The following is an 18,896-nucleotide window of genomic DNA, read 5'->3' as shown; positions in this document are numbered from 1 at the left end:
TTGCTGGAAAGTAGGTTTTCTTGTTAAGCTAACATGTGGAGGCAGAAGTATAGCTAAAAAGTAATGCGAATAGATAGTTAAAAGCTTTTTTTTTTGCTGGTCGTGGGGCATGGGCATTGTCCCTCAGCTCAAGGCTAGCACTTGAGCCGCAGCGCCACTTCTGTTTTTTTTTTCTGCTTATGTGGTGCTGAGAAATCCAACCCAGGGCCTCATGCGTGCAAGGCAAGCACTCCACCACTGAGTCACCTTCCCAGCCCTGTTAAAAGCATTTTTTAAAGCCAGGCACAGTGGAACATACCTGCAATCCCAGCACTTGGGTGGCAGTGGCAGAAGGATTGAGTGTACAGGCTAGCCTGTGCTATAATTTTTTTTTAATTGTAAAGATACTGTACAGAGGGGTTACAGTTACATGAGTACATTTCCTGCCAAGCTGTTACCCCCTCCTTTGTTTTCCCCCTACCATCCCTTCCCTCCCTAATCCCCCCCCCCCCCCCCCCCGCGAATTTGTAAAGCCTGTTTTCAACCCAGTGTCTTCTATAATGTTTTTTTAAGCCTTTTGTTAAAAATGTGAAAACTGGGGAAGTTAATGGGCATTAGGGTTGTAATTTAGTTGAGTTAGGTGGGAAAAAACATTCAGAGAGCTCTTTGGAAGAAGGTTGATCAAAATATGGATTTCACTTTGGTTTTTGGTAAAGTGATGGGAGTGAAAGAATTAGTCAGGTCATGACTTTATTTATCTTTTTGAAAAATTAAGACTAAGATGATTTGTTACTCTTACTAAGTACTCTGATATAAAACACAATTTTAAAAAAAAGCCAGGCGCCAGTGGCTCACACCTGTAATCCTAGCTACTCAGGAGCCTGAGATCTAAGGATCACAATTCAAAGCCAGCCCAGGCAGGAAAGTCCATGAGACTCTTATCTCCAATAAACCACTAGAAAACTGGAAGTGGCGCTGTGGCTCAAGCTGGAGAGCACTCACCTTGAGCTGAAGAGCACAGGGACAGTGTCCAAGACCAGAGTTCAAGCCCCATGACTGACCAAAAAGAAACACATACAATAAGAGGTCACAGACCAGCAAATAAACAACATGGCTTTTGGCTACTTTAAACCTGCTACTACCACACTATTAGCATAACATTCTCATCACTTTGAACAAAAGGTCCAAATAACTAATGAAAGTTTTACTCCTTTGTTTAAAAAGTTCATTAAAGCTTTAACTACCTGCTGGTTTATTTATTTATTTTTTGGTCGGTCATGGGGCTTAACTTGGCCTGAGCACTGTCCCTCAGCTCTTCAGCTCAAGGCTAGCGCTCTACCACTTGAGCTACAGCATCACTTCCAGTTTTCTAGTAGTTTATTGGAGATAGGAATTTCAGACTTTCCTGCCTGGGCTAGTTTTGAACCATGAACCTCAGATCTCAGCCTCCTGAGTATCTAGGATTACAGGCGTGAGCCACCAGTGCCCAGCTTAAAATTGTTTTTTTAATTTTTTTTTTTTTTTTTTTTTGGTGGACCTGGGGGTTGAACTCAGGGCTTGGTCTCTGTCCCTAAGTCTCTCTGTGCTCAAGGCTAGAGCTCTACCACTTCAGCCACTGTGCCATTTCTGGATATTTCTGCTTATGTAGTACTGAGGAATCAAACCCAGGGTTTCATGCATGCTAGGCAAGTATTCTACCACTGAGCTGAGCCACATCCCCAGCCTAACAATATTTTTTAAAAAATTTCAGTTAAGAGTTGGGTGCCAGTGGCTCACTCCTGTTATCCTACCCAGGAGGCTGAGATCTGAGGATAATGGTTTGAAGCCAGCCCTAGCAGGAAAGTCTGTGAGACTCATCTCCAATTAACCACCAGAAAACCAGAAATGGTGCCATGGCTAGCCTTGAGCTATAGAGTTCTAGGACAGTGCCCAGGCCCAGAGTTCTAGACCTATGACTGACCAAATAAAGAAAAATTCAGTTAACATGAGATTTAGCTAAAACATTGCTAAATTTTGAAGGCAATTCAGTTGGTTTCTATGCTATAAGGAATTTTTGTTTTGAATGTATGAATTAGTAAAGAAGATTATATTTTAGGCTTCAAGTCACAAATTTATATAGGTTATTAGCATTATCTTTAAATGTATAATATAAACAAAACTGTACATGCATGGCATATTAACTTTGTTTTCCAAAACAATAGGCAACTCATTAGCTAAAGACAATGTATTCTGCAGAAATAAAAGGTACATCTGAATGAAATAAAATGTTATGAAGCCTTTGCTTACATTTTGACAAAATAATAAACATAGTTCATTTTATTATTTCCATTCTACTTTGCATTTTTGTCTTCAGCAAATACCGGCATTTAAGACATGGCATTAACAGATCATGACTTTAAATCAAGAGTCCAGAGCACCCTAGAAATAGACCCTAGGGCCAAGTATGTTATAGGAATTAAAAAGTAAAAAGGCTTAGGGGAAAGACCAGTAACATTGTTGGATGTTAGAGACTTGAGGTAGATGGGGAATGAAAAGGAGTTAGAATGCTTTTTATAGTTGAAAAGCATTTGTCCATAGAAATCCTAATTTAAATACAGAATTAAGTGAAGCAGTATTCAGAAATGTATTTCTTCATATTTCCTCATTGTGTAACTACTTTGCACACAAACATTTTTCCAGCTTTTATTTTAAAGATCAGTATTTTTAATAATAGAGGGGTTATACGAGATTATGAGAAGTAGAGAGGGTAGACCAAAGGAAAAGGTAAGAAGGGAACAAGGTAGTGTTAGCTCTCCTCAATTAACAGATCTTATTTGACCTCTCCTTAAGTTTAAAACTAGACCTTTTGGCTTACAGAGCTAGTAATCAAGGCAGAATGAACATGAAGAAATCCTCTGAGGAGCAGTAATATTAAACACCAAATCCAGGTGTTAATGCAAAAAGTTCATTGAAAAAAGATGGATTCATTTGATTTTAGCGACTGCTACTTTCAGGTTGTGACAATCAACATATTTAAAGCCTTTAAAAGTCAAATTCAGATTTGAAAGTGAAATTGCTAAAGGAAAACCATTTTTAAATGGTATCCTAGTTTTCTTTGTAGAAGCAGGGAAGGAGTGAGATAGAGGGGTTGGTTTGTAAGAGTTCTCTATTCCTTCCACCAAGCTTATTCCCATACTCCCATAAAGATAAAAGTAAAGATAAAGGAATACATGGATAGATGGATGGATGGATGGATGGATGGATGGATGGATGGATGGATGGATGGATGGATGGATGGATGGATGGATGGATCATGTACTAGATCACCTCTCTTGATGTTCAGTGGTCTCAAGTTCGGTGACTTTTAAATGCTTTTTAGTAAAAATTGAATCAGCTGCAGACAAGCAATTCCTCATTCATGGTTTGCTCATCTATTACATCTGACTACTAAATCCCTTATTGAATGGGAAAAGAAAGGTGTGCTTTTAGAACTGTTGTTTTCTATCATATTTTGTTCCTCCTTACTTGCCTGTACTTTGATTTCTAAAGATAGTCATTATCCGGCACTGCTCACCACTTGGAGGCTTTCCCTCATCCCACAGACATCTGTAATCCACACAGTGGAAGACTGACAGGCGCACTTGTGTTGCTGTCCCTTTTCAGTGCATGGAAGGTTCTACCTTTGTGGCCTGGATTTAGAAACAATCTTTAGCAGTACTTAACACTAATCATGATATTATGAAGTGAATATTGAGATATTCTAAACTTTGTTTCTTAATTCATCAAATTCTCATAATAACCTTTTTTTCTTCCTGTGCTAGAGAACAGACACACATGCTCCACAAGTGCTCTGTCTCTTAGCTACAGTCTCAACCCCTACTAACCTCATTTTTTCAATGGAGAAGCTTAGGTTCTGAAATAACCAGGCTTCAAATCAAGGCAATCTGGTTCTAGAGTCTTTGTTCTTAATAATCTGTTGCCATTAAAGTGTGTTGTGTGTGTGTTGCTCCAATTACTAAGTGTTACTAATCTCCAAAAAGAAAATAACTGGGTTGTAATTATCTTTTAATCTTAGGGTCCAGAATGTGTTCAGTATCTTCAACAAGAGTATCTGCCTTCCTTGCAAGTAGCTCCTGAAATAATTCAGGTAAGAGCTTTCCTGGTAAATCTAGATCTTAATTTAGTTAAGTAAAGGTGAGTAAATACTTCAATTTAAATTTTAATGCAAGAAAACCACACTGAGCCAGGAGACCTGAGGATTGAAGTTCAAAGCTAGTCCAGGCAGGAAAGTCCATGAGACTCCAGTTAACAACCTAAAAATGAAAATGGACCTCTGGCTCAAGTGATAGAGCTAGCTTTGAGCTGAAGAAGAATGCTAACTTTGAGCCAAAGATTTATATACAGTCAGTAGGCCCTGGCAGGCCCCTGTGCCAGTACAAAAAAGAGAGACCGAGAGGGCTGGGAGTACGGCTTAGTGGTAGAGTGCTTGCCTTGCGTGCATGAAGCTCTGGGCTCAATTCCTCAGCACCACATAAAAAGAAAAAGCTGCAAGTGGCCCTGTGGCTCAAGTGTTAGAGGGCTAGCCTTGAGCAAAAGAAGCTCAGGCACAGTGCCCAGGCCCTGAGTTCAAGCCCTAGCACTGGCAAAAAAAGAGAGAGAGAAAGCCAGATTGCATTCTCTTGATTTTTTTTTTTTAATAAAATCGAGTTACTTCATGCCAGGTGCTAGGGGCTAGCTACACAGGAGGCTGAGATCTGTGATCCTTGTTCAAAGCCCATCATGTAGCCAGATCGGAGAGACTCTATTAATTAGCACACAGCCAGAAGTGGAGGTGTGGATCAAGTTGTAAAACACCTGCCTTGAGCAGAAAAGCCAGGCAAGAGCACAAGGCCCTGCATTCAAGCTCTAATGCTGGCACCAAAAACAAAACAAAGCAGAGTATTTCGTTATTTCATAGCCAGGAGGTCACACTTAAGTTGAATAGGGAAAACACACACACACACACGTTTTATTTTCTCTAACCTCTACCAGAAATTTTTTTTCTCACACACACACACACACACACACGTTTTATTTTCTCTAACCTCTACCAGAAATTTATTTTCCTACAATTGTGTAAATGACATAACAGTGGTAGTAGTAGTACTGCTATTACTTTGTCTAGTAGAAATTTCAGATATTTTTATATCACAGAAGTTTGTACATATATCTTCAATATCACTTGAATATATCGTATGCATATCACTCACTATATTGAAGTTTGAGTTACTAAGTAATGTCACTATGCTATGTCACCTACTAAGGGATAAGTGCTAACACCACACTCTAGTTTTATAATTGCTTTCCTTTTTAATCCTGCAGTATTACATTTTATGCATTTTAAACATTCCAAAATTATTCTATATCTGAGTAGGCTTTCCTAGACTGCCAAGGGAACTAAAACCAATAGAATATCTTTTCTCCTGGAGTTGTGGCTCAGTGTTAGAGAGCTTGCCTGGCATGCCAAAATAATGTGTATATGGAGAGGGGGCGAGATTAATCCTCAACACTGAAAAAAAAAATCTGAAGATATAGAACTAATAGCACATGGAGCTTAATAAGGTGTGTATATTCTACAGTTTGTTTCAGCAATTTTTTGGTTGGTTGGTTTGATTTCATTTTACTGTTGTAAGAAGACAGCATTCCATTATATGTGAATATTTTTTTCAATAGTTTATTAATTTGCATTTAGGCATAGAAAAAAAGATACTTGGCGGGAAAGGAAAGCGAAAAAGGAGAGGAATGTACTCTTTTTCAGCTGCTCAAATTTCGCATCAACCATGTGCAGAGGTTCCAGTTTCTCTATATCCACATCAACTAAGTCTTTTATGTAGTTGGGAAGTTTTTTGTGTTTATTTTGTTGTTTTCTTTCTAGATGAGTTACAGGTTAGTTTAGAAATCACTGTATCCTCCTTCAGGCTCCTTGTACAAATGTGTACCAATGCACCTAGCTGCTGTTGTTTTCTAGCTTTTTATTTGTTTTTTTTGTTTGGGTTTTTGTTGTTTGTTTGTTTGTTGTGGTCAATTGGGCTTGAATTCAGTGCCTGGGCACACTATTCCTTAGATTTTCTGCTCAAGACTAGTGTTGTACTTTCAGACACAGCCTCACTCCTGTTTTCTGGTAGTTAAATGGAGTTGAGTCTCACAGATTTTCCTGCCTGGGCTAGCTTTGAACTGCAGTCCTTAGAACTCAGCCTACTGAGTAGGAAGGATTAGAGGCGTGAGCCACCAATGCCCAGCTCTTTTTGTTTTCTTTCAGCTATACTGAAGTTTGAACTCATGGTCTTGTGCTTACTGGACAGTTAATTTTTCACATAGGGTATCACTTCCTGCACAGGTGTGTGTCTGGACTTCGGTCATAATTCTCTGTCATCTCCTTGGGTAACAGCATTAGTCCTGAATAGGGCACCTTCCATGCATATTGGATTCCCACAGAAATCCTTTAAGGCCAGTATGAGCAACTTTCTCTCCCACTTGTTTTTCAAGAGTGTCCTCATTCTTTTCTACTATTTCTTTTTTTTTGGGTCCGGTAGTGGGGCCTGAACTCTGGGCCTGGGCGCTGTCCCTCAGCTCTTCAGCTCAAGGCTAGCGCTCTACCACTTGAGCCACAGCGCCACCTCCGGCTTTTTTCTTTTTGCTTATGTGGTGCTGAGGAATCAAACCCAGGACCTCAGGCATGCAAGGCAAGCACTCTACCACTGAGCCATCTTCCCAGCTCTCTACTATTTCTTTTTTGATAGTTCTGTGATCAACTTATTGTTCTTGATCTCTATATCTACTTGGACCTGCTTTCCACTATCTACTAAACAGAATTACATGAAGGCTGGTGGTGTCATGTTTATAAGTATCAAGATCTGTACCTTTTTTTTTTTTTTATTACATTTGAGCCATGTTGAAAACATGAATTCTTTTGGTGCTTTGCCCAGTTCCCTGCATGTTTTGTATTTCACTATCATGATCTTTATCAAATCACTGACCCCTAGTTACCACAAGTGCTGTAGTTCCTCTTCTTGGGCATAATGGCGAGTGAGCAGGAAGTACATACTGAGAGTGTGGAAAATGCCACTATACCAGGAAGACTTCACCCTTTTTCTAGTCACCATTTCTTACTTTCGGATCCTTTTAGATAGTAAGGACATTTTAATACTGGGTTTTTCAACTATGATTTTAAGAAGTTTCTCAGTATAAGTAGTAAGATTGCTTGCTTAGCATGTATAAGGCTCTGAGTTCCATACCCAGTGCTAGGGTGAAAATAAGAATGTTCTGAAGGGGGCTGGGAAGATGGCTCAGTGGTAGAGCACTTGCCTTGCATGCCTGAGGCCCTGGGTTCGATTCCTCAGCACCACATAAGCAAAATGGAAAAAAAATGCTGGAAGCGGTGCTGTGGCTCAAGTGGTAGAGCACTAGCCTTGAGCTGAAGAGCTGAGGGACAGTGCCCAGGCCCAGAGTTCAGGCCCCACAACCAGACCCCAAAAAAAAAAAAAAAAATGTTCTGAAAAGTTCTTACAGTGAGTCAGGCACTGGTAGCTCACACCTGTAATCTTAGCTATTCAGTAGGCTGAGATCTCAGAACTGCAGTTTGAAGCCAGCCCAGGCAGAAAAGTCTATGAGATTCTTAATCTCCAATAAAATTCCAAAAGTCAGAAGTGAAGCTGTGGCTCAGTTGGTAGAACATTAGTCTTGAGCAAAAAATGCTCCAGAATAGTATCTAAGTCTATAATTCTGTTCTTTTAGATAACTATAAAGGCTGGGAATGTAGCATGCATGAAGCACCTGGTTCGATTCCTCAGTACCACATAAACAGAAAAAATTGGAAGTGGGGCTGGTAGAGTGCTAGCTTTGAAAAAAAAATTTTTTTTTTTAATTAAAAAAGCCTGGTGCTCATAGCTCATACCTGTAATCCTAGCTACTCAGGAGGCTGAGATCTGAGAATCACAGTTTAAAGCCAGCCCAGGCTGGCTTTAATCTGGCTTGAATCTCCAATTAACCACCAGAAAACTAGATGTTGCATTGTGGCTTAAAAGTGGTAGAATGCTAACTTTAAGCAAAAAAACTCAGAAAAGTACCTAGGCCCTAATTTCAAGCCCCCTGAACCCCCTGCCCCCCCCAAAAAAAGATAATTATAAAGAAACGTCAATTTTCCTTTCTCATAGGCCTTATGTTCTAATAGATATAGAATTTCGGTTCTGTGGGCTGGGAAGTTGGCTCAGTGGTAGAGCGCTTGCCTTGCATGCCAGAGGCCCTGGGTTCGATTCCTCAGCACCACAAAAGCAAAAAAAAAAAAAAAAAAAAAAGAATTTCGGTTCTGCAAGATGAAGAAACCTTTAGTGATATCCTATGCATGTAGTTAGCACTACTATACTGTCCATGTAAAAGTGGTTAAGGTGTAAGTCTTGTTTTTCTTCTCAGTTTTTTTTTTTAAAAAGGATATACTGTGAGTCTGGTTAAGATGGATTTCATGCAAACATATTGATTCTCCCTTTTCTCTGCTTCCTTCCTTACCCCATTCCCACCCCAGGAGTTTTGTCAAGCACTTCAGCAGCCTGATGCTAAAGTTTTTAAAAATTACTTAAAGGTATGTATTTGTAAACAAACAAAAAACTGTCTTAGCTTCAAACAGTTAAATAACAGAAGAATTCATAGAAACATAAAAGTTGTTTCTAAGAATCTGTACTAATAGTTTCTATGAAACCACTTGCTACTATACTAAACTCTTGCAAATGTTAATATATGCAGGGCTGGGCAGATGGCTCAGTGATAGTGTTTGTCTTGCATGCATGAGGCCCTGGGTTCGATTCCTCAGCACCACAAAGCAAAAAAAGCTGGAAGTGGCACTGTGACTCAAGTGGTAGAGCACTAGCCTTGAGATGAAGAGCTGAGGGATGCACCCAGGCCCAGAGTTTAGGCCCCTCGACCAGCAAAAAAAAAAAAAAAAAAGTTACATATGCACAGTTTTCTTGGACAAGTTTTCTGATGTCTATTTTATTTTTTTATTTTTTTGGTTGTCCCTCAGCTCTTTAGCTTAAGGCTAACACTCTACCACTTGAGCCACAATGTCACTTCCAGGTTTCTGGTGGTTAATTGGAGATGATTCTCAGGAACTTGCATGCTTCAGCTGGATTTGAACCGTGATCCTTAGATCTCAGGCTCCTGAGTAGCTAGGATTACAGGCGTGAGCAACCGGTACACAGCAGAGTTATTCTTTACATGAGAGATTTTCTGACATTTGAATTAATTGCTCTAATCCTTTATTTTACAGGTGTTCTTCCAGAGAGCAAAACCCTAAAGACTGGATGTTCCCGTGCCTAATTCATGATCAGGAATTCCAGTTAATTATAGAAAAGTTGTTTTTATGTGCCATTCACACTGGTCTTTTTTTTTTTTTTTTAAATAGTTCTGAGCTTATTGCAGTGTATGTATTGAGATTTTTATGTAAAAAGGGTGTAATTTTCCCTCAATACAGGTATGTGACAACAAAAGTTGCTTGCATGCCAGCTCAAATTGTTTTACATAAAAATGCTGTTAAGACACAGCAGAGTTATCTTATCCTAGTACCTTAGTTGTTGTTTCTTTCTTTATTTGAAACTGACGTCCTTTATAAAGAACATAGCAATGGACAACAGTGTACTTTTTTAGGGGAAAAAATTGCTGAGCATAAAGTTTGAATAAATTTAGTTTTCTTTTATATGTGCAAACACATAAAATATGGGATGAATGCAACAATCACAACTAGATAGCCATTACATTTCTTTAAACTTTCAATGCCAATGTATATTCTACAAGAGAATGGGTTCATAAGTTAGCCGATCTAAAAGTAGATTGAGGGTATTAATACATTTTTTATAAAAAAATAAATTTTATGTAGTGAAATCTACAAAGTCTTTTCTGGAATTATTATAAAGATTCTAGCCTTATTTTCTCATCTTATCACTCTGATTTCCAATTTAAAGGTTTCCAAATTAGATATGGATGCCTTGTTTCATTTAATATGCTCCTAAAAGATTATCTGTTAGATAAATCCTCTTTAAAATGTATTAGAATGTGTTTACAGAAGTAAAAATAACCATGATTTTCCTGTCATTGGATGTACTTAGGAGCACATTATACCTATGTGTTTATGATATTTGTAAATAATCAGCCACTACTTACTATAAAGAACTTCCCCTGCTTTTCTCCATGTTTATCCATAGCTACATAAGAGAGCAAGAGGAAAAAATAGTATTAGTTGGAGAGACATAATGACAAAACTGAGCAGCAGAGTATCTACAAACACAAGTTTAAAAAATGTTAAAGCCCAATGAAGTCTTTAATGGGATTTGGGTTGTGACTTGGTAGGCTCTTGATTTTACTAGTACCCAGTTCAATCCCTAACACCATAAAAAGAAAAGGGAAAAAAATTTTTATTAGGGTTTTGTTTTTGTTTTTTTTTAACCTTTGGCCAATGTGTTGCCTAGTGCTTTTCTTGATAAGCTTTAGTGGCCTGTAAGATCCCTAGAACTTTATACTAAATTGTGTAAAGTATGAGTCTTTCTGGGTTTTATTCCAGAAGAGCCTTATATATTTTCCTTACATCATGGAATAAAGGTATTAAACTAAATTTAACAGTTAACTATAAAAATAAATCAGTCAAATGTACTTAAAATGTACTTAAAATGTTTATAAGAATAGATAAGTGAAAATTTTGTGTTTCTTTGCTTGGTTCCCCTATACCATGGAAAGATAAGTTTCCTCTGTTGCAATAGTAGAAATTACTGGAAGTATACTCACTCATAGCATAGGATAGTAAAGTTTATGGAATATGGCCTCTCTACCCAGATTAAGTAGTTGAAACACCAGTTATGGCAGTAACTGGTTTAGAATCTTGAGTACATTAAAAAGCTTCATCCTGCCTTAGTTTGTCTCTCATAAGTGGGGGAAAATAATGGTAGCTACCTCATAACTCATTAAGAATTCAATGAGTTAAACATGAACTTCTTACAGTAGCTAGCACATTGAGGCTTTGATACTAGTTTGTATGCTATACTATTCCATATGTAGAAAAATAAAACATTTTCCCCTAGGTCCTTAAAACCCTTCAGTAAAATCATGTGTGGAAAATCAGGACATGGAAATGAGCATGTAAATAGAAATTAAATTTCATGTTATATATCATGTGTATTTCCATCTTTGTTCCTTGATGTTTCCCCAAGCATCACAATCAGGAAACTATCCAATCATTAATTATCTTATTTCAGAAAGCAAACACCCAAGTAACTTGTCCCAAGGATGACTTTCACTTGTTACAGATGGGATAACGGAGACAAGACTTTTAGGAATTTGGGTAACTTGACTATGGAACCACAGGGTTTTTTGGTACCTGATTTAGTCCTGTGCCTGACAGTTTTATTTTTCAGTCTTAATGCTAATGTTGTTTCACAAGTGGCTTGACCTTTTTAAAAAGTACTGTGTGGCATTTTAATCATTTATGTGGTAAGTTCTTGGGCTCAGCCACATTTTCTCCCACAACTTTGTGCTGGGAACCTTTTGACAGGCTTTTCTCTTGTTATTCAGTAACTGAAATGTTGAAATTGTAAGCGGTGAAAAGATCTGTTCAAATGATTTCCTCTCAAAAGTTTAAAATTCTAATAAATTAATTTCCTTTGTAAGAACTCATTGGAGTGCAGTTTTTTAACTCCATTGTGAATTTGATAAGCACAAAACCACACACACACACACACACACAAACTGAAGCTAGACAGAGAAGAAAATTTGCTTGTAGCCAGTTACAGGCGGAGATACAACCTCAGATCAAAGTCCTGCTGAGAGTGGCTCTAAGTGCAGTGGTTTCCTCCTCTTGGTATTTGCTGCATTACTTCTCGCTCAAAGTACAAATTGGGCCGTCCATCACCAAGTCGTTGCCTTCCCTGTGTGCTGACTCCCTGGGTGCTGACGTGCGCGCAAAGGACCCCTTTCTAAGGAATAGCTGCTTTTGAGCAGAACCTGATTTTAGTACTGGTTTTAGTTCTTAAATTGAAGTTGGTACTGAAACCTATTGCCATTTTAGGAAGGAGGAAATTAGGTCAACAGATTAAGATTGTTATTTCCGACTGGGGAGGGGAGCGTCCGGCTCCACGGAAGCCCGGCGACTTCTGATCCCCCGGGCTGTGACCGTGCCCTCCGCAGTCCCGCGCGTCCAGCCTTGTGCCTACTTGTGATTGTGGGAATGTCTGCCACCACTCCTCCTCCACCAGCAGCGCTTGGGCTCCGGAACGGGGCGGGATTTGCAGTGGCGGGGTTGTTGACGATGCTCCACCGGGCTGAGGAGTGAGGCGGGTTCTCTCCGCTACAGTCGCCGCCACTACGGCCCCGGAGCAGCTCCGGCCCTGCGGCGGAGGCTGTAAACTGAGTTTCGGACTGAGCGGCAGGCAGGCAGGCAGGCGTGCGCATGCGCGCTGGCCGTCGGTCACGTGGTCCTCGGTCAGGACTGGCGAAGCCGGAAGTAGCCTGGGGCTCTGGAAGGCCGCCGGAGCCCGCTGGCGGTGGCGCGGGCGAGACTCGCCTGGGTAAGTAGGGTGGGCGCGGGTGGAGAGGCCGAGCCTCGTGGGCTGGGGCGGTGCGGCCTACGGCGGCCGGCTGTTCTTGTGGGAAGGTGGCGTGCTGAGTCAGAGGAGGGGCCGGGTGGGCGACCCGACGGACCCCTCGCTGACCTGGGGCCGAGCTCTGCGCCGACTCCGCCTCGCTCTGTCTGCAGTGTCCGGAGCGGGTGTGAAGTCTCGGGGCCCCCGCGCCCTGCATCTCCCGGCCGGCTCTCTCACCCGAACCTTGGGCCCTGGTAGATGCTGCGGCCGCGGTGGGTAGGCGGAGGACAAGCCCAGGCAGGTGACCGGGTCTGGGCCTGACCCCCGGAGCGGGGGAAGGGCGGCCTTTCCCGGCGGAGTTGAATACCCCGCTTCCCCCCCACCTCTCCCCCCCACCCCGCACACGCCGCCCCTTCTCCCCAGCCTTGACCCGGGGCGCAGTGCTTAAATGGACCGGTTTTTCTGATAGTTAGCCAGGGTCTCCGTGATGTGACGGGTTTTTTCGAGAGACAACATGCAAATTCCGTAGTGTTTCCCAGCTCCTTCTAGGTGGCTGTGTTTTCGAAACCACTTCCCAGACACATTTAGTAGGTAGCCGCCAAACAGATTCTCCCTAGTAATTGTCAAGTGTATAACCCCCCAACTGACCTCCTCAGCCTTTCCTGGAACCTCCACTGTAGTATCTATAGATGAATGATGATCATTGTGGTTGAGTTTTGAAATCCTGGAACTTTGTCCGTAGGCCTTGTCACCAAACCAGTTTTCATCCTTTGTAACTTTCGCTTTGGCAGGTGAAACGAAGTGGACTTAGACCGTATCACCACTAATAGACTTGTTGAGTGCCTACCTCTATGGTTGTCAAAAATTAAGGAAGATTTATATAGTAAGCACCTGGTGGGTGTGCTGAGTCATGTTTTACTTTGCTGTTATGGTAGGGTTACTGATATTCTCAAAAAGACATTTCCCCTGATCACTCTTGTGGAGCCATGTTTTGATGTCAGCATATAGAGAAAGCAGGTATCTTAGTTGATAATTGGGTTTTTATAGTATCCACTAGGTACACACAAGTACTTAATGATACTGTTTGCCACTTGGCTGCAAAGGCAAAGTTACATTTATTAAGGAGGAGTCCCATGAGGTATTCCCATGAGTGGAATGCAGTAAATGGGGAAAATGGGTGTTCCTTATTGGTGTAAAGGAATTCGATTTTATTGCATATCTCCAGGAAATCCGTGTATATAACATATCTTGGCTAAATTAGACTGGTGGTAAAGTTATGTAAATATATATGTTTGTATATAGAGATTTTTGAAATTCTGCATTCCTGGCTATTCTGTATGTTCCCAACCTATTTTATATTCTGTATATTCCTTCTTGGAGTTCCTTTTTCAACAAGGAATACTCAGTCTAGCAAACTCTTCTGTTCTAGCTTACTCTGGAAGGGTTTTAAGATTATGTTGTGATTTGACATGGTAGCAGGTTTAAGGGAGAATTGTAGGTCTATTTTTCTTTTTGTTTGTTTGTTTATTGTTCAGATCCTGGGGCTTAAACTCAAGGTCTAGGAAAAATACCTGAGCTTTTTTGCTCAAGGCTAGCACTTCACCTCTTGAACCACAGCTCCACTTCCAACTTATTTTGGTGGTTATTTGGAGATCAGAGTCTCACAGATTTTCCTGCCCAATCTAGCTTTGAACCACAGTCCTCAAATCTCAGCCTCCTGAGTGACTAAGATAACAGGGCCCAGCAGGTCTACTTTTCTTTAGTTTAAAATTTTTATACATAATCTATCTGTTAGTACATGGGAAGCTGAGGCAGGAGAATTGCAATTCAAGGCTTGCCTGGACTATATAGTGAAACTATTTCAAAAAAAGAAAGTTATTGTTGACTTACCTTTCAAAACATATGAAGTAGCTAAGTAACTATATCACATTTTGTCAAAGACCAAAGTCGAAAAATGGACCTTTCTTTCATTCCTGTAATGTGATTAAATTGAAAATATGACATGCAATTGGCTTAATGGTTTTTTCAGCACCCACACAGCATGTTAGCCTTTAATACTTCTAGAAAGTAGCCAGTTGTCTGTTGCTCATGCCTATAATCCTAGCCACTCAGGAGGCTGGGATCTGAGGATCTCAGTTTGAAGCCAGCCCAGGCAGAAAAGTCCCCATGAGACTCTTTACCTCCAATTAACCCCTCAAAAGCCAGAAATGAAACTGTGGCTCAAAGTGATAGAGCGCTAACCTTGAGCAAAAGATCTCAGGAACAGCACCCAGGCCCTGAGTTTAAGCCCCATCTCCCCCCCCCCCCCAAATTAAATAAATATACCTATTTTGCTGGAAAGTTAGCTTTTTTACATTGTACATTTTTATACTTCAGCACATAGCAGTAAATAATTAGGATAGTATTGTGTGAGATTAAGAATAGCTAACATTTGTTTTTAACTTTATCATTCCCTTAAAACATACATACAAATATTTTCTTTTCCTTAGTGTATAACACTAGTATTGACTACTTAAGCAGAGATGCAGAGCACTTCTAATCATCTGTGGCTTTTATCTGATATCTTGGGCCAAGGAGCTACTGCAAATGTCTTTCGTGGTAGACATAAGGTAAGCACAATTACAGCTTTCAAGTCTTTTCACTTTTCTGAGAAGCACATTTCTAGTAAACTGACAATAATTTTGAGTCTTTTTTGTGGCGATTTAGAATTTAGCATGTGTCAGAGACAGTGAACATATTTACCTAGTGGCGGCATAGTTATAGAATGGAGAAAAAAACCAAGAAGTTGATTAAAAAGGGACTGGAGCCAAATGCTGGTGGCTCCCTCCTGTAATCCTAGATACTCAGGAGGCTGAGATCTGAGGATCACAGTTTGAAGCCAGCCTAGGCAGGAAAGTCCCTGAGACTCTTATCTCCAATAAACTACTCAGACAAAGCTGGAAGTGGTGCTATGGCTCAAGTGGTAGAGAGCCAGCCTGGAGCCAGCATAGAGAAGCTCAGGGACAGACCCCAAGCCCCAGGATTGACCAAAAAAAAAGAGAGAGAGAGAGAGACTGGAGAATATAACTTTACAGTTGTGCCTTTTAAGTCTTTCTCTTCATCTACCTCCCTAATACTAGTGAGTAATCTCACTAAAACTGATTACCATGGGTTTGTATGCCCACAAAGACGGTATCCCACAAAGTAGATCCTCAACAAGGAGCCCAGGGTTAAGAACCTGTGACGTAATCAGAACTTGGTAGCAGAAAAGAAAGTAAAAGGGATAAGCCAAGAATCACTTCAAGAGCTAAAAGGATTTTTGTCTAGTTTTAATTGAAGGATGAGAATAATTTAAAATGAAGCAATTAGAGATAATTAAAGATGCTATCCTGGTTTTTTTTTAAGCTAGAAAAATAATAGGGCTTAGGATTCCTTTTTTAATGCAAGTAATCACTAGTTTTTTTTCAATACTATGAATTTGTTTAAATGACTGAATCATTCTAAATTATTTTCAGAAATGAGACTCTAGATGATTAAAATCTAGAGAGAAATGTTTCCTCCTTTCATGTCGCCTTGAGATTAACAGTCAGTTCTGTCAGTGACAGACAAGACATAGGGGGGAAGGGCTGTTTTCTCTGGGAAAGAACATAGAGAATGAATCATAAGTGTCATGTGGACAGCTTTTAGCATTTTCTCCTCTGATTCTGGAGAGGGCCTTCGTTACTCAGTGTCCTTTGTGCAAGTGCCTCCACATAGTAGGTACTCAGGAAGGTTTATTGAATGAAGAATAAGTGAATGAATGAGTATAAACTAGCCTATCCTAGAAGATAACCCAAAATTCATCAAAGAAACAAAGGTATACTCTTTCCAGTATAGTGTGTAAATCTAAAGTAAGGATTTTAAATAAAAAGTAGAGATTTCAAATCTAAAAGATGGATTTGCAAGGTAGTATACAAATTTATTTTAAAAGTTGCTAAGACCTAGATTAGTGTCCCTAATAGTCTTCTCAGTGATTTATTTTAGGAAACCACGTTTGTTCTTAGTGACATCAATTTCAAGTAATTAGGACTATACTAAAACAAATTCTACTTTCCCTTAACTATTTAAAGGATTGTAAAATCATGGTATTACTCCTATTAGTGCTCAGAATGGCCCAGTTCTTAAATATAGTGCATGTTATTCAATGTGCTCTTTCTTATCATTAAGATACCTTTAACTACCATTGTGTGGAGGGCATATGTGCATGTAAATGATAACCATGGTGAAGTTGACTAGAAGACCTGTAAAGGATATACTGATCTGTGCGTATGTATAAATATCATATGCAGATCTCCAAATACTATGTGTATATTCTCTGACTTAGTAACAGTGAGTGATGGCTGTCTGTGCAGGTAAGTGAAAGAAAAATGGTATGTTACCACATGCATACTAGAAGCTCACAGGTATGATAGACTACAAAAATTTGGGAATATTGGCCCTAAGCTTAGTGGGTACATTGTAACATCGTATTATTTCCTTTGTTGCTACTCTCTTAGGAATCTCCTTATTTCAGGATGAGTTTGAGGCTAGTGTTCTTAAGGAAAATAAATTCTTGGTTAGGTGACAGGTTTGGCAATGTCTTTATCTCAGCTGAATAAATGGAAAAACAGCGTAGTTGAACTTTACATTATTCTTATCACCTTTTCATATTGACTAAAAGCAATCCATGGCCATTTTCCTTTAGAAGGAACATATGTCTCTGTATATTTGGTGGTGACTAGATGGTGGCCCTCAAATAGTGATATTAAGAGATGGAATTATAAACAGCTAAATAGTGTAAAGCAAAAGACTACAGTTCTGATGCAGAAGAAGAGTGAAGACCGGTAGTGGTGAAATCTGTTTTGTACTAAAGTACACTCAGCCATAAAACATCGCTAAACAGGACACACTTGAACCCCAACAAGAATGATCTTTCCACTTGATCCTGGGAAGTTTGACCTGGGATAAATGGGGGGAATGTCTGAACTCAAAAGCATCTGGACTGACCATGAGGAAGAAACTTCCTGATTTGAGCAATTGAGATGAAGTAAGCCTGTCTCAAAGAGAATTTTAGAGTAAGATTAGTTTGAAGAATATGCAAAAATGATGGTACCTGAAATTTATGTGTGTTTTATACCAGTGATACTCTGTGCCAGCCACTGCTGAGCATTTCAGTGTTGTGTATGGCTACTTCAGTAGACCATAAGCGAGTGAGCACAAACTGTGCCAGTACTCAGTAGAAGACATGCCTTTAACCTTCCAGATGTGGTCATTGAAGGAACAGTCTGCCCCAGGCACCTAGTGGAATTGCATGAAGTTTCTCAGTGAAGTAGTGGCGTGATTTGACCAGGAAATACACTTTAACCTCATTTCTCCAACCTGTAGGACTCTTTTCCTCTCTCTTCCTTCTCCTTGTCCGTGTGTGTGTATGTGTGTGTGTAAGAAAGAGAATCCATGCACCCAAGCCAAGAAATAGTTCTGAAAAGTTAATTATATTAACAGGAAATTTCACTTTCGATTTCTTATCTGGAAGACAATTGAACTTTTGAAACTTGAAACTTTTATCTTCTGACATGTAATGACTAGCAGGCCATAATGTGTAAATCATTAAATAAAATAGCCTTTTGAAAATTCCAAAATATACAATTAAAAAAATGTTTATTGTTATTAGAAAGGTGATGTACAGAGGGGTTACAGTTAGGTAAGTAAGGTAAAGAGTACATTTCTTTTTGGAAATGTCACTCCTTCCCTCACTCTCTCCCAGTTTTCCCTTCCCATCCCCAAGATAGACAATTTGAAAGATATTTTGAGCAGTCAGTTGGGTCAACACAAGTCATAGTGTAAATTAACTGTTTAAAGAATGCCTGATGGTCTACTATAAGAACTATGAATTGTGATAGCTAGTTCTGATGACTTTCTGTTCTTTTCTTTTAGAAAACTGGTGATTTATTTGCTATCAAAGTATTTAATAACATAAGCTTCCTTCGTCCAGTGGATGTTCAAATGAGAGAATTTGAAGTGCTAAAAAAACTCAATCACAAAAATATTGTCAAATTATTTGCTATTGAAGAAGAGGTAAGTTAACCTTATTATGTTTATTATGGTTATAATTCAGAAGATAATGATTTCATAATAAAAATAGATTAGAAAGCTAGGCATTGTGGCTCACTCCTATAATCCTAGATACTTAGCAATTCAAAGCCAACCCAGGCAGAAAAGTTTGTGAGACTCTTACCTCCAATTAACCACCAAAAGCTAGAAGTAGACGTATGGCTCTAGTGGTAGAGTGGCAGCCAATAGCACACACACAAAAAAATCAGGGACCCTGAGTTCAAGCCCCAGGAA

General features: G+C 39.7%; 2 protein-coding genes across 3 annotated transcripts in view; both read left to right on the top strand.

The window, feature by feature from the left end:
* The window catches only part of Xpot (exportin for tRNA), a 46,238-nt gene extending 34,589 nt beyond the window's left edge, over positions 1-11,649 (top strand). For both annotated transcript variants that reach the window (XM_042698894.1, XM_042698895.1), the window contains exons 23-25: positions 4,034-4,105; positions 8,516-8,572; positions 9,257-11,649. In XM_042698894.1, coding sequence (XP_042554828.1) covers positions 4,034-4,105; positions 8,516-8,572; positions 9,257-9,283 — 156 coding nt within the window. In that variant the 3' untranslated portion in view covers positions 9,284-11,649. The remainder of the gene's footprint in view (positions 1-4,033; positions 4,106-8,515; positions 8,573-9,256) is intronic.
* Positions 11,650-12,461: 812 nt separating this feature from the next.
* Tbk1 (TANK binding kinase 1) overlaps positions 12,462-18,896 on the top strand; it is a 42,456-nt gene continuing 36,021 nt past the window's right edge. The window contains exons 1-3 of the mRNA XM_042698896.1: positions 12,462-12,539; positions 15,044-15,163; positions 18,486-18,626. Of these exons, the coding sequence (XP_042554830.1) occupies positions 15,077-15,163; positions 18,486-18,626 (228 nt within the window). The 5' untranslated portion in view covers positions 12,462-12,539; positions 15,044-15,076. The remainder of the gene's footprint in view (positions 12,540-15,043; positions 15,164-18,485; positions 18,627-18,896) is intronic.

Source organism: Dipodomys spectabilis, unplaced genomic scaffold (genome assembly GCF_019054845.1).
Source record: "Dipodomys spectabilis isolate Male_0828 unplaced genomic scaffold, ASM1905484v1 ptg000234l, whole genome shotgun sequence".
NCBI classification, from domain to species: domain Eukaryota; kingdom Metazoa; phylum Chordata; class Mammalia; order Rodentia; family Heteromyidae; genus Dipodomys; species Dipodomys spectabilis.
Note: the sequence above shows the minus strand (reverse complement) of the source record. Positions and strands in the feature narration are given on the sequence as shown.